The 16,087-nt window shown below is 43.8% G+C and overlaps 1 protein-coding gene across 1 annotated transcript in view; it reads left to right on the forward strand.

Annotated features, from left to right (window-relative positions):
- Positions 1 to 16,087, forward strand: part of LOC126336536 (protein Tob1-like) — a 143,009-nt gene that overhangs the window by 105,368 nt on the left and 21,554 nt on the right. The window contains exon 3 of the mRNA XM_050000354.1: positions 7,093 to 7,433. Within this exon, the coding sequence (XP_049856311.1) occupies positions 7,155 to 7,433 (279 nt within the window). The 5' untranslated portion in view covers positions 7,093 to 7,154. The remainder of the gene's footprint in view (positions 1 to 7,092; positions 7,434 to 16,087) is intronic.

The following is a 16,087-nucleotide window of genomic DNA, read 5'->3' on the forward strand; positions in this document are numbered from 1 at the left end:
ATTTCTGCTCCCGATTTTCTGGGTATCCGTTCCCGGTATTGCAGCAAACTATACTATCTGGAACTCAGACTACAAAATAACAGCAGGCATTTAACGTTATTGCCTGTGATGTTGATTCGAAGGGTATGGCATCGAAATGTGCTTTAAACCGCAATTCGCTTAACTCTAGAACATTAAAGGGAGGGAAACGTTACATTGGTACTAAACAATCGTAAAGTTTACTACTCGACATTTTATTCGAAGGTAGTCATAATTTTTAGATTATGAATCATTTAATTACCATTATTAGATCCCCAATGGCATCTTACAAACCAAATTAAGTACAAAATGTTCTGTTTTATAGTTTACTGCAGTCGTAAGTTTCACGAGGGTTTAATAATCTATGGTTAACCCCGTCAGTTGTGAGTCGAAAACAGTCCAAACAGACACTGAAGAAATTTAGGGGTCATTTTAACAGATACTCTGTTTGTGAATCAGTGGTTATTGGATCCTTACATTACTGAAGCTTTTTTGATGAGCGCTGCAAAAGCAATTGTTGTTGTTCCTATTACCTGATACTGTTAGATGCCAGTTACAAATATCTTCCAATAGGAACGACTAAAAATTTTGCATTCGATCCAAATCAAGCTTTCGTATAATACATCTTGAGCATCAAGCTGTCGTATAATACATCTTGAGCTTTCTCTCTTTTAATTTGGCTGTAACGAGGGTACTATAGCATTCCAATTAGTAAGTTGATCTAATGGCACATATTCATGCTTTGCATTTTACCTGCCTCACTAAAATTATAAAACAACAGAGTTACTGTGATAGTGAGAAGGGTTAGCTATGGCACTCCACCTATCATTGTTCATCCTGAGAAAATTGTCTTAATTATGTCAGAAAATATGCCTACCACAAACACGACAACAAAAATAATCCGTGTTGAATGCGAACAACAGGGTGAATCTCTTTGATGAAGTGTTTCTATCGTAACACTTTGAAACTAGTTAAAAAACCTAAGCTCAATTATATGTGGAAGCTGCTAGCGAAACTGAGGTTAGCTATTCCCTGATCGATTGATCTGTCGTCTGCACAGTTATTTCCATGAGAAAACTGGGGTTGGATACTTTATTTATAAATCACGTAGGGCGTAAGTTTGTAAATGAAGTAGGTAATTTTTAGGGATACTTTCTGCAGCGTTCCCATGCCTCATGTACAGAATTCATTGAAGACGCTGTTACGTCCATACTGTTTGTTTTCTTTGACCCAAGACGTCTTGTATGTGCTAATTAAAAGTGTGTCACCAGAAGCCCAGTTCATTGCCATCATTTCTGCTGATTTTATAGAAGAAACCGCTTTAGAGTCTACTTCAACTTAATGTTTACTAGCAATACTATTCGTAACGCAGAAAGAATGCCTTTCCTAGGTACGATATTGCCATGCAAACAAATTGTTCGTTATTCTTTGACTTTGTACAATCTATGTTGATTCTTGCATTATAATTGTAACCGTAGTAAGTTAAAAATAATACAGAGCTAGCTGTCGAACACACCTTATGTGAAGTGTTTCTTCCTCTCCACTTTTATAACAAATTAGTATCTGCATATTTTCTATGCAGCATGAAGTGTCGTTCCAGTGAAGTCTTTGTAAATATGAATAGTGAGGTAAGATGCGGTTTAGTTACTGCTTTGAACCTGTGCCATTTGAGCGTGTTCTTGCAATGCTAAAGCTGTCTATCCTTGTACTGTTCGCCGAATCGTTGTAAGTCGTCACACCATGAGAAGGCTTCCTCTACTTAAAACGTTATCAGTAGTGCTTCCTCAATGGCCATTTGCTAGCATATTGCCTGTTGGTCTGTTTTGTTTACTTCACTTTTGCTATTCGAGTTTGATAAAGGTCAATGTTTCGTGTGACAAGTAAACGACACACAGGCAAACAGGTTTACATAAGCATGGTAACTCTGCCCTGAAATTAGCTATATCATTTGAAGATAATGAATACACTTATTGAGCAACGTGTAGCTAATAATTTAGTATGATAACCAAGCAGTAACGACTACTCACGCTTTGAATTTTTTACGTGAACTAGTCATTAATTAGTAAGTGCATTTTTATCCATTAATATTTGTTACGCCGAAGAAAGAATACAGTTGATATGTGTGTGTATGTGTGTTTGTGTGTTTATATATACGTGTGCGTGTTTGTGTTTGTTGGATGTGTGAGTAAATTAATGATAGATTTTGTAGAGGTATTTGAGAGAACAATAAAACAAATGAAGCTAAAGAACGACCATGCTCTCATAAAAACTACGTGCGGAAAGCTCAGCGAAGCTTCAAATACGCTTAGCAGCGGTATTATTATGCGCCCTGCAGAAAAAAGTAAAGATTCGTTGTGTAGCGTACGGTATTTCTTTCCTTTCATTTTTGGAAGTATATCGATGAGTAGGCAGCAGACTAGGTGAAGAGTATCTCTGTAATGGAAATGCTCTCCACTCAGTATTTAAGTAGCTTATTATTTGCAGACATAAATATATTTAAAAAACAAAAAGCTTATATTTGGACGCATTTTATTCGTATGTATCATCGACTCGGTAAAGGAAACTTCGTTATGCAGTGGTTCTGCAGCGATTTTACCGTTTAGTTTCGTGACACCGGAAATTTCTATACTTGTTTCACCTCAGTGATACATACGAATTTTGGGACACATTTGAAAAGTTAGATAAGAAGTAGGAAAACTCCCGTAGATAAACACGATGCTCTTCTAGAAATTACACATATGCAATGGTTTGCAAATTGAAGGAATATAGATAGTATTTTTTTTCGTTTTATGAGATTTAATTTCATTTTGCTTGTCGCTTACACGATTAGGCCTGCCAGTACTCAGGTGAGAACAAGTACTAAGAATATAGCATATCTGAATAATGTCGAAGAGAATTTGTTTTATTCCAGCCAAAAGAACATTCTCCAAAATTATTTTGCGAGCCAAGTACAATATTATGCTTTTCTGTCAAAGTAAGTTAACGATACAGTAGGGACTGTTCTAGTTGGCTTTAATTTCCTTTTTTATTATTTTAAGTGTTTCGCTTTGTATACTTAAGAAACATCACACCTATAAAGCGAATATGTTTGCGTGTGTGAGCGCACGCCTCTCTCTCTCTCTCTCTCTCTCTCTCTCTCTCTCTCTCTCTCTGTGTGTGTGTGTGTGTGTGTGTGTGTGTGTGTGTGTGTGTGTGTGTGTATTATGTGTTGTCGCTGTTGTTGCTGTTGTTTTTGTTACAGCTATTAGTTTTGGACAGCATATTCCCCTCGAACCGGTAGTTTCCCTGGCTACTCCTATTAACGACATAATGTTCAAAATATTCAAATGTAAGTGAATTCCTAAGGAACCAAACTCCTGAAGTCATCGGCACCTAGACTTGCACACTAATTAAATAACTTAAACTAACTTAAGCTAATAACAACACTCACATCATCCCAGAATGAAATTTTCACTCCGCAGTGGACTGTGCGCTGATACGAAACTTCCTGGCAGATTAAAACTGTATGCTAGACCGAGACTCGAAGGCGGAATCTTTGGCTTTCACGGGCAAGTGCTCTACCAACTGAGCTACACAAGCATGACTCACGCCCCGTCCTCACAGCTTTAATTCCGCCAGCACCTCGTCTCCTACCTTCCAAACTTCGCAGAGGCTCTCCTGCATACCTTGCAGAACTAGCACTCCTGGAAGAAAGGATATTGCGGAGACATGGCGTAGCCACACCCTAGGGGATGTTTCCAGAATGATATTTTCACTCCGCAGCGGAGTGGCTACGGTAGATCTGTTGCACAGTTTTCGTCGAATGTCTGTTCTTTAAATTTAGAAAACACTGTTTTGCCAAATCGTGTTGCCTCTCTTCCAGAGATCCCTATTTAAGTTCCCCGAGCATCTATCGACATGTTTCGATGTCCGGATTTATTCAGCACCTGGTGTGTTACCTAGTCAGTAAGCACTGCAGGTATTCAAGAACTAGCTCCTTTACAAACGCTCCGCACCTTCCTGGAAGGGTTCCAACAAAACTTAAGTCTTCCAATAGCTATTCATAATAGTGATTTTGTGTGGTCGGCCCATGTTACAAATTTATGTGTCGGGCTCCAGGTGTTACCCACTGTTCTTTAATTAGAGAATGTCAGATTGTTTCCCATTGTCACGGGTAACATCTCATTTATATATAGAAAAAAAAATGATATCGGGGCCGCAGATTTCAAGCTGTCATGTGTTTAAGCTGAAACCTTGTCTACTTGAATTAACTTTACCCATTAATGAATTTTTGTTACGTTCTCAGTGGACCAAAAGAGCCATTGTCAGTAATCGTCAGTCATCTTTTGAATAGTTCTAGCTACTACGCTACGTATGGTATGAATATTTTGGCTATGGCGCAATACAGCATCGGCGGATTTTCGTTGTGTTCTGCTGTTAAAAATTATTTATCATTACTTGTCATAGTATATAGCATATTATCACAAGTATTTGTCTCTTTTTTCCGAATGTTTTACAATTTTCTGATGTTGTGGATGGCATTAAATTTTAGTTATTATAAATATGTGACTTTTTTCCGAATATGTCACAATTTTCAAGGTTTTGGTCCAGCAGGAGCCTAAGAGCACAGTTCAAATTGCTGCGAGTGAAACAAATACCAGCCGATTAAATTGCTGCAAGCGAAAGTAAATCTCAGCTATTTTCATTTACGAAGCGAAACAAATTACAAACGAGAATCCCTCTGGGTACCTACTTGTGACTCATCATCCGTCCTGTCGACTTTCCTTCATTCATCGCGCAAACCGTTACCAAGGGAAACAAAAAATAAATAAAAATAAATAAATAAAAAACACCGACACTAGCAGTACGCCGTTTGAAAACAGTGATGTTTCTAGACACTATATCTCCTGTTTATCGCCACAGTTATTCGTTATAGCTGAAGAGCTTCCTAGATGGAATTAACGAACAAATATTGTCAGTGGGCCATTTGATTTGACCACAAAATTTTCATTTCCTTATCGGTGAAAACGTTCAAATTTTACATACCCTTCGAAAAATTACATGCCTCATGATACAATTTAATTTGCGGATCAAGTATGTATTGAGGAAGGAAATTTGCATTTTATTTAAATCACATAATTTTATTAAATAAAATCAGTCTGAGGAGCAGTAGCTAATACGCTACTGGCCATTACAATTGCTACACCAAGAAGAGATGCAGATGATAAACGGGTATTCATTGGACAAATATATTATACTAGAGATGACATGTGATTACTTTTTCACGCAATTTGGGTGCATAGATCCTGAGAAATCAGTGCCCAGAACAACCACCTCTGGCCGTAATAACAACCTTTATACGCCTAGGCATTGAATCAAACAGAGCTTGGATGGCGTGTACAGGTACAACTGCCCATTCAGGTTCAACACGATACCACAGTCCATCAACAGTAGTGACTGGCGTATTGTGACGAGCCAGTTGCTCGGCCACCGTTGACCAGACGTTTTCAATTGGTGAGAGATCTGGAGAATATGCTGGCCAGGGCAGCAGTCGAACATTTTCTGTATGCAGAAAGGCCCGTACAGGACCTGCAACATGCGGTCGTGCATTATCGTGCTGAAATGTAGGGTTTCGCAGGGATCGGATGAAGGGTAGAGCCACGAGTCGTAACACATCTGAAATGTAACGTCCACTGTTCAAAGTGCCGTCAATGCGAACAAAAGGTGACCGAGACGTGTAACCAATCGCACCCCATACCATCACGCCGGGTGATACGCCAGTATGGCGACGACGAATACACGCTTCCAATGTGCGTTCACTGCGATGTCGCCAAACACGGATGCGACCATCATGATGCTGCAAATAGAACCTGGATTCATCGGAAAAAAGTATATTTTGCCATTCGTGCACCCAGGTTCGTCGTTGGGTACACCATCGCAGGCACACCTGTATGTGATGCAGCGTCAAGGGTAACCACAACCATGGTCCCCGAGCTGAAAGTCCAAGCTGCTGCAAACGTCGTCGAACTGTTCGTGCAGATGATTGTTGTCTTGCAAATGTTGACTCAGAGATCGTTCCGTGGCTGCACGATCCGTTACAGCCATGCGGATAAGGTGCCTGTCATCTCGACTGCTGACCGAGCGAGGTGGCGCAGTGGTTAGACACTGGACTGGCATTCGGGAGGACGACGGTTCAATCCCGCGTCCGGCCATCCTGATTTAGGTTTTCCGTGATTTCCCTAAATCGCTCCAGGCAAATGCCGGGATGGTTCCTTTCCAAGGGCACGGCCGACTTCCTTCCCCGTCCTTCCCTAATCCGATGAACCCGATGACCTCGATGTCTGGTCTTCTTCCCCAAAAACAACCAACCATCTCGACTGATAGTGATACGAAGCCGTCGGGATCCAGCAAGACATTCCGTATTACGCTCCTGAACCCACCGATTCCATATTCTGCTAACAGTCATTGGATGTCGACCGATGCGAGCAGCAATGTCGCGATACGATAAACCGTAATCGCGCCAGCCTAAAATCCGACTTTTATCAAAGTCGCAAACGTGATGGTACGCATTTCCTCTCCTTACACTAGGCACCACAACATCGTTTCACCAGGCAACGCCAGTGAACTGCTGTTTTGCGTATGAGAAATCGGTTGGAAACTTTCCTCATGTCAGCTCGTTGTAGGCGTCGCTACCGGCGCCAACTTTGTGTGAATGCTCTGAAAAGCTGATCATTTGCATATCACAGCGTCTTCTTCCTGCCGGTTAAATTTCGCCTCTGTAGCACGTCATCGTCGTGGTGTAGCAATTTTAATGGCCAGTAGTGTATTACATATGATCGTGAGTATACTACCTGTCTGATGACAATTTAATTTTCTGTTCAAGTATGTAATCATGTAGAAAAATTTCATATTATTTTAGTTCAGATAAACGTATTAAACAAAATCTGTCTGAGGAGTAGGAGCTAATATTTTTATTTTTTATATTTATGCATGAGATCTCACATGTTTATTGCCATATTGGGTGACTGTTTTATGTTCTACTGGCGTTACGAGGATGCGTTACTAACTGAGACTTTTCTCTCTTTTCTGTTTCAGAAAGCAACTACGGAACCTTTTTGTAAAAAACCAAAAAAATAGTGATAAACCCCACCAGCAACATGCACATCGAAGTGCAAGTAGCACTCAACTTCGTCATTTCGTACCTGTACAACAAGCTGCCGAGGCGGCGCGTCAACATCTTCGGCGAGGAGCTGGAGAAGGCCCTGAAGGAGAAGTTCGAGGGCCACTGGTACCCGGACAAGCCCTTCAAGGGCTCGGCGTTCCGCTGCCTCAAGACGGGGGACCCCGTGGACCCGGTGCTGCAGCGCGCCGCCCGGGAGGCCGGCGTCCCCGTGCACGACGTGCTCGACAACCTCCCCCAGGAGCTCGCCGTCTGGGTCAGTAGCGCGTCTCCGCCGCTGCAGTTCAGCTAGGACCCGCGCCAGGAATGAAGACGACATTTTCATCCCTGATCAGATCTTTTTTGTTGCACTGTTGTTGCATAACAGTTTCAGATGTTTTACTGGTGTTATGCAACTTCGGGGTGCACTCAGCCTCGTGCTGCCAATTGAGGAGCTACTCGACCGAACAGTAGCGGCTTCGGTCGAGAATACCATCGGAACGACCGGGAGAGCGGTGTGCTGACCCCACGCCCCTCCTATCCGCACCCTCCTCAGGCGAAAAAATGGCTGACATCGAAATAAGTGTCCAAGGAATAGAAAAGCAACTGGAATCACTCAACAGAGGAAAGTCCGCTGGACCTGACGGGATACCCATTCGATTCTACACAGAATACGCGAAAGCGCTTGCCCCTCCCCCCTTTCTAACAGCCGTGTACCGCAAGTCTCTAGAGCAACGGAAGGTTCCAAATGATTTGAAAAGAGCGCAGGTAGTCCCAGTCTTCAAGAAGTGTCGTGGAGCAGATGCGCAAAACTATAGGCCCATGTCTCTGACGTCGATCAGTTGTAGAATTTTACAACATTTTTTTGCTCGCGTAACATGTCGTTTCTGGAAACCCAGAATCTACTGTGTAGGAATCAACATGGATTCCGGAAATAGCGATCGTGTGAGACCCAACTCGCTTTATTTGTTCATGAGACCCAGAAAATATTAGATACAGGCTCCCAGGTAGATGCCATTTTCCTTGACTTCCGGAAGGCCTTCCATACAGTTTCGCACTGTCGCCTGATAGACAAAGTAAGAGCCTAAGGAATATCAGACCAGCTGTGTGGCTGGATTGAAGAGTTTTTAGCAAACAGAACACAGCGTGCTGTCCTCAATGAAGAGACGTCTACAGACGTTAAAGTAACCTCTGGCGTGCCACAGGGGAGTGTTATGGGACCATTGCTTTTCACAATACATGTAAATGACCTAGTAGATAGTGTCGGAAGTTCCACGCGGCTTTTCGCGAATGATGCTGTAGTATACAGAGAAGTTGCAGCATTAGGAAATTGCAGCGAAATGCAGCAAAATCTGCAGCGGATAGGCACTTGGTGCAGGGAGTGGCAACTGACCCTTAACATAGACAAATGTAATGTATTGCGAATACATAGAAAGCAGGATCCTTTATTGTATGGTTATATGATAGCGGATTTACTTCTGTAAAATATCTGGGAGTATGCGTGCGGAACGATTTGAAGTGGAATGATCATATAAAATTAATTGTTGGTAAGGCGGGTACCAGGTTGAGATTCATTTGGAGAGTCCTTAGAAAATGTAGTCCATCAACAAAGGATGTGGCTTACAAAACACTTGTTCCACCTTTACTTGAGTATTGCTCATCAGTTCCGTACCAGGTCGGGTTGACGGAGGACATAGAGAAGATCCAAAGAACAGCGGCGCGTTTCGTCACGGGGTTATTTGGTACGTGTGATAGCGTTACGGAGATGTTAAGCAAACTCAAGTGGCAGACTTTGCAAGAAAGGCGCTCTGCATCGCGGTGTAGCTTGCTGTCCAGGTTTCGAGAGGCTGCGTTTCTGGATGAGGTATCGAATACATTGCTTCCCGCTACTTATACCTCCCGAGATCACGAATGTAAAATCAGAGAGATTCGAGCGCGGACGGAGGCTTTCCGGCAGTCGTTCTTCCCGCGATCCATACGCGACTGGAACAGGAAAGGGAGGTAATGACAGTGGTACGTAAAGTGCCCTCCGCCGCACACCGTTGGGTAGCTTCCGGAGTATAAATGTAGATGTAGATGTAGTTGAGGAAGACACGGCGGTCGGATGGTCCCGGTCCCGATGTGCCACTTGTGGCCTATAGACGGAGTGGTTTTTTGAACCTTACAGTTTTTTATGTAATTCTCGTAATCGATTTCGAAATTACACAATTTCATATTCAGATGTGCTTCTGACAGTACAACTCAACCGAATGGTAGAAGCACATAAAGTGATCCAAAACGTAACCACATCGAAAATTTGTAAAGCTACCTATAGTGGAGAAGGCATAAGACGAACCCTGACATCTCGCAGCTCTGTTGCCAGCTTTCACCTGCGAAACGCTAACGCTGCAGGCGAAACAGTAGCCGTCAACATAGCTGTGGCGACACTGAAGCATTGCCATAGAGCCGTTTACAAGATCGCGCTACGTTATTGGTTAAGCCTGAGAAGCTGCCACGCCCAGTCCACTGCAACTCTCTGGGTTCAACTTATTCCGACTCAACTGTGGTTTGCATTTTGAATCACGGTACATATTTCTGTGGTTCGGATCAGTTGGAGTGCCACAAGCCGGTCCAACGGTGAAATTGCATACTCTGTAAACCGATTGTGTGAATTACGTAACATCAACAACACACCTAAATGATTATCCTAGAACATTACGTTAATGAAACACAGCTGAACGCTCCTAGGGCTCCATCCATGATGATTAACCACAAAAATAGTCTTCTTCTTTTGTCAGCCTAGTGCATTTATGGGCGAGTTTTGTTGGCAAAAAGTTGAATTTTAGGTTTCCCTTTCCTTTTTGTGTAAAGTAGCCAAGAAAACTTGTTCTAGGTGTGCTTCAAATGGCTCTGAGCACTATGGGACTTAACTACTGTGGTCATCAGTCCCCTAGAACTTAGAACTGCTTAAACCTAACTAACCTAAGGACATCACATACATCCATGCCCGAGGCAGGATTCGAACCTGCGACCGTAGCAGTCGCGCGGTTCCGGACTGCGCGCCTAGAACCGCTAGACCACCGCGGCCGGGCAGGTATGCTGTGAATGCAGTAATTGAGTGCTACTATTAATTCAGCCCAAACATACACGGTAGCAGAAAAGTGTTTCCTCGCTACAGTGCCTTAAAGATGGCTGACTGCACACTTGCTAATTGAACACTTGTCTCACAGGGCGGCACTGTAACAAAAACGTGACAACACAATAAGAAATAACGAATAACATTTAATACGAGTATGTTACAAAATGGTAACTTTAGTCCAGTTTGATTTTGGCTCTACATGTCCTAAACCTAAAACAAATAAATATAAATACACTCCTGGAAATTGAAATAAGAATACCGTGAATTCATTGTCACAGGAAGGGGAAACTTTATTGACACATTCCTGGGGTCAGATACATCACATGATCACACTGACAGAACCACAGGCACATAGACACAGGCAACAGAGCATGCACAATGTCGGCACTAGTACAGTGTATATCCACCTTTCGCAGCAATGGAGGCTGCTATTCTCCCATGGAGACGATCGTAGAGATGCTGGATGTAGTCCTGTGGAACGGCTTGCCATGCCATTTCCACCTGGCGCCTCAGTTGGACCAGCGTTCGTGCTGGACGTGCAGACCGCGTGAGACGACGCTTCATCCAGTCCCAAACATGCTCAATGGGGGACAGATTCGGAGATCTTGCTGGCCAGGGTAGTTGACTTACACCTTCTAGAGCACGTTGGGTGGCACGGGATACATGCGGACGTGCATTGTCCTGTTGGAACAGCAAGTTCCCTTGCCGGTCTAGGAATGGTAGAACGATGGGTTCGATGACGGTTTGGATGTAGCGTGCACTATTCAGTGTCCCCTCGACGATCACCAGAGGTGTACGGCCAGTGTAGGAGATCGCTCCCCACACCATGATGCCGGGTGTTGGCCCTGTGTGCCTCGGTCGTATGCAGTCCTGATTGTGGCGCTCACCTGCACGGCGCCAAACACGCATACGACCATCATTGGCACCAAGGCAGAAGCGACTCTCATCGCTGAAGACGACACGTCTCCATTCGTCCCTCCATTCACGCCTGTCGCGGCACCACTGGAGGCGGGCTGCACGATGTTGGGGCGTGAGCGGAAGACGGCCTAACGGTGTGCGGGACCGTAGCCCAGCTTCATGGAGACGGTTGCGAATGGTCCTCGTCGATACCCCAGGAGCAACAGTGTCCCTAATTTGCTGGGAAGTGGCGGTGCGGTCCCCTACGGCACTGCGTAGGATGCTACGGTCTTGGCCTGCATCCGTGCGTCGCTGCGGTCCGGTCCCAGGTCGACGGGCACGTGCACCTTCCGCCGATCACTGGCGACAACATCGATGTACTGTGGAGACCTCACGCCCCACGTGTTGAGCAATTCGGCGGTACGTCCACCCGGCCTCCCGCATGCCCACTATACGCCCTCGCTCAAAGTCCGTCAACTGCACATACGGTTCACGTCCACGCTGTCGCGGCATGCTACCAGTGTTAAAGACTGCGATGGAGCTCCGTATGCCACGGCAAACTGGCTGACACTGACGGCGGCGGTGCACAAATGCTGCACAGCTAGCGCCATTCGACGGCCAACACCGCGGTTCCTGGTGTGTCCGCTGTGCCGTGCGTGTGATCATTGCTTGTAGAGCCCTCTCGCAGTGTCCGGAGCAAGTATGGTGGGTCTGACACACCGATGTCAATGTGTTCTTTTTTCCATTTCAAGGAGTGTAATTTTAATTATAACTTTAATAATCAACAGCCTCAGTTGCACCGGTTACCTACAATTGACCTAGGTTTCAGTCGGGATAACCCAACCTTCTCCAGAATAACCGTAACTACCGTTTGTCCATAGTGGACATAGTCAAGCCAAAACTACAAATCCATAAATTATCGTCAGACTGTAAAACTTACCTGGAACTGCCTCGGCTGGTTCCACTACAGCACTTGTGGCTGCCACATCGCAGTCGCGTAGTGGGGCCGAGGCAGTTCCAGATAAGTTTTACAGTCTGACGATAAGTTATGGATTTGTAGTTTTAGCTTGACGATGTCCACTATGGACAAACGGTAGTTAAGGTTATTCTGAAGGAGGTTGGGTTATCCCGACTGAAACCTAGGTCAATTCTAGGTAAACGGTGCAACTGAGGCTGTTGATTATTAAAATTAAAATTGATAGTTATACAGTTGCTGAAAGGGCCGCGAAATGTTGAAGATATTTAATTTTGCTGTGACTTGGCAGTCTATGATATCGTCACTAACAGAAATCGTACAGACACTCTTGATGAACTAGAAGCTGCTAAGCCAGAATGTAGTCTTCACAGTACTACACTGAGCTGGCTGCAAGCACTTACATGCTCGAGCGTAACTCTCTGAGTGTCCGCGGCGCACCCTGTTTTGGTGCTTATGGGCAGAAGGATTTCCATGTCCACCAGTACGAGGCGGAAGCAGTGTAGTCCGCAGTTGACAGAGCTTCCAAAGGCGGCTGCCTACGCTATCGGCGGACGCATATCACACGCTGAAGGAACTGTTACGGAACCAGGAAGAGGTCCACGTTTGTGAGCTCATCTGGAGGCTGCTACAAGGAACTAAGAGGCGCCAGTAGCTGTGACTGCTTGGTGGCGGCATCTGGCCAGACACACAACATGGCAAATATATTTTATAACCATATGACGTGTTGAATTTGACTGTCGAGTAGGCGTCGCTCAAAGAGATTATCTACAGGCTTCTCTGGATTCACAAAGTAAATAACATTCAGTTTCGAGACTGAATATCATATCTCTGATTCCGTTCAGTTCAGAACACACACTAGCACTCAGTTCAGGTGCCCTAAAACAACATCCTTACCTGAAGGTTGATTGGAAGCATTTCCAATTGTGATTATAATCTCGCAAATTAATCCTGAGTAGAATGGTTGTGAAAGCAGTCATTTTGTGCACTGCAGCTCTGCAGAATCTACAGGTTACGGAAATAACGAACTGTGAATATAAGTGTCGAGGTGCTAACAAGGAAACCTCCGCATCGCACCCCCTCAGATTTAGTTATAAGTTGGCACAGTGGATAGGTCTTGAAAAACTGAACACAGATCAATCGAGAAAACAGGAAGTAGTTGTGTGGAACCATGAAATAAATAAATAAAATATACTAACTGAGTAGTCCACGCGAATATAGGCAACATCAAGGACAGTCGGAGGTAAGGAGCGCCGTGGTCCCGTGGTTAGCGAGAGGAGCTACGTAACGAGAGGTCCTAGGTTCAAGTGTTCCCTCGAGTGAAAAGTTTTATTTTTTATTTTCAGTTTATGTGACAAACTTATGTTTTCATACTTTTTTGGGAGTGATTATCACATCCACAAGAAAAGCTAAATCGGGCAAGGTAGAAGAATCTTTTTACCCATTCGCTAAGTGTACAAGTTAGGTGGGTCGATAACATATTCGTGTAATGTGACGCACATGCGTATAGAATATATCAGACGTGTTTTCCTGTGGAGGACTCGGTTGACCTATGACCTTGCGATCAGATGTTTTTGGTTCCCATTAGAGAGGCACGTCCTTTCGTCTACTAATCGCACGGTTTTGCGGTGCGGTCGCAAAACACAGACACTTAACGTATTACAGTGAACAGAGACATCAATGAACGAACGGACAGATCATAACTTTGCGAAAATAAAGACAGTAAAATTTTCAGTTGAGGGAAGACTTGAACCAAGGACCTATCCTTCCGCAGTTAGTCACGCTAACCACGGGACCACGGCACTGATGAGTTCACAATTTGCTTGATCTTGTTTATCTTGCGCATGGACTACTCAATTTGTATATTTTACTTATTTTTTTTCATAGTTCCACACAACTTCTTCCTGTTTTCTCGATTGATCTGTGTTCAGTTTTACAAGGCCTATCCACTGTGCCAACTTATAACTAAATCTGAGGGGGTGCGATGGGGAGGTTCCCTTGTAACAAGGAAAACAAGAAGGAAGAAAAAGCAGAAACAGAAATAGCAGAGACAAGACAATAATATGCAGAAAGAGTCTATACATAGGGCGTGTTATGTAGTGTATGCTTGTATATTGTCAGGTGTGCTGATTCGCGGCACTGTGGCCGAGCGGTTCTAGGCGCTTCAGTCTGGAACCGCGCGACCGCTACGGTCGCAGATTCGAATCCTGCCTCGGGCATGGGTGTGTCTGTGATGTCTTTAGATTACTTAAAAGACATCATAGTCGCCGTTGACGGTATAAAATATTTATTGTTACTATTGCAATTTCGGCCTTATGGCCATTTTCTAGCAACACTGCAAAGTTACCTAAGCACAAAAATACAAAAGTGAAGCACAGGGTGTATATACATAACTAAGCAAACATTTCACTAAGAAAGTAGCTCAATCATAAAAATAGGAGATAAATGTACATTACTTACATTCTGTCAGAAAATGAAACTATCTGACATGAATACATGTCGTCGTCAAAATGCAGCCGTTTGACTGTGAGAGTCCCACAAGATCTGATGAGAACGACACTTATTACATCGTAATATGTTGTTAAATATATACTCACACATACAAGTTCAGGTGCACTGACAACATGTGGAGCTAAGTCAGTTGGCGTGAAAATACATTTACTAAAGATACTGCCTGTGCACGTAGCAAAGACAGTGCACACCAAGGACACAACTTATAAATTTTATATCGTAAAGTCTTTTCATCTGTCGACATCATACAGCTTACTAAATAGTGCTATGATTGTAATGAGCAGTAGGATAGGATGGTAATATTTATTTATAGCATAATAGGGAATAATACATGTGTTATCTGTTAATAAGCTCTCAAAGATATGACTGTGAATCCCAACCATGAGAAGTTAATCTTTAGGTTAGTTAGATTTAAGTAATTCTAAGTTCTAGGGAACTGATGACCTCAGATGTTAAGTCCCATAGTGCTCAGAGTCATTTGACCCCTCCCCCTTTTTTTCGCGGTACACATCTCGTTTGTTAAGCACAAGTCACTGGTTACACAGAACACAAACACAATACTCGACTCCCAAGTCCTAGCATAGTGGACTATGAGGTGTAGGGTACATCTACATCTACATCCATACTCCACAAGCCACCTGACGGTGTGTGGTGGAGGGTACCCTGAGTACCTCTATCGGTTCTACCTTCTATTCCAGTCTCGTATTGTTCGTGGAAAGAAGGATTGTCGGTATGATTCTATGTGGGCTCTAATCTCTCTGATTTTATCCTCATGGTCTCTTCGCGAGATATACGTAGGACGGAGCAATATACTGCTAGACTCTTCGGTGAAGGTATGTTCTCGAAACTTTAATGAAAGCCCGTACCGAGCTACTGAGCGTCTCTCCTGCAGAGTCTTCCACTGCAGCTTATTTATCATTTCAGTAACGCTTCCATGATTACTAAATGATCCTGTAACGGAGCGCGCTGCCCTCAGTTGGATCTTCTCTATCTCTTCTATCAACCCTATCTGGTACGGATCCCACACTGCTGAGCAGTATTCAAGCAGTGGGCGAACAAGCGTACTGTAACCTACTTCCTTTGTTTTCGGATTGCATTTCCTTAGGATTCTTCCAGTGAATCTCAGTCTGGCATCTGCTTTACCGACGATCAACTTTATGTGATCATTCCATTTTAAATCACTCCTAATGCCTACTCCCAGATAATTTATGGAATTAACTGCTTCCAGTTGCTGACCAGCTATTTTGTAGCAAAATGATAAGGAATCTATCTTTCTATGTATTCGCAGCACATTACACTTGTCTACATTGAGATTCAATTGCCATTCCCTGCACCATGCGTCAATTCGCTGCAGATCCTCCTGCATTTCAGTACAATTTTCTATTGTTACAACCTCTCGATACACCAGAGCATCATCCGCAAAAAGCCTCAG

The sequence above is a fragment of the Schistocerca gregaria genome, chromosome 1, assembly GCF_023897955.1.
Source record: "Schistocerca gregaria isolate iqSchGreg1 chromosome 1, iqSchGreg1.2, whole genome shotgun sequence".
NCBI classification, from domain to species: domain Eukaryota; kingdom Metazoa; phylum Arthropoda; class Insecta; order Orthoptera; family Acrididae; genus Schistocerca; species Schistocerca gregaria.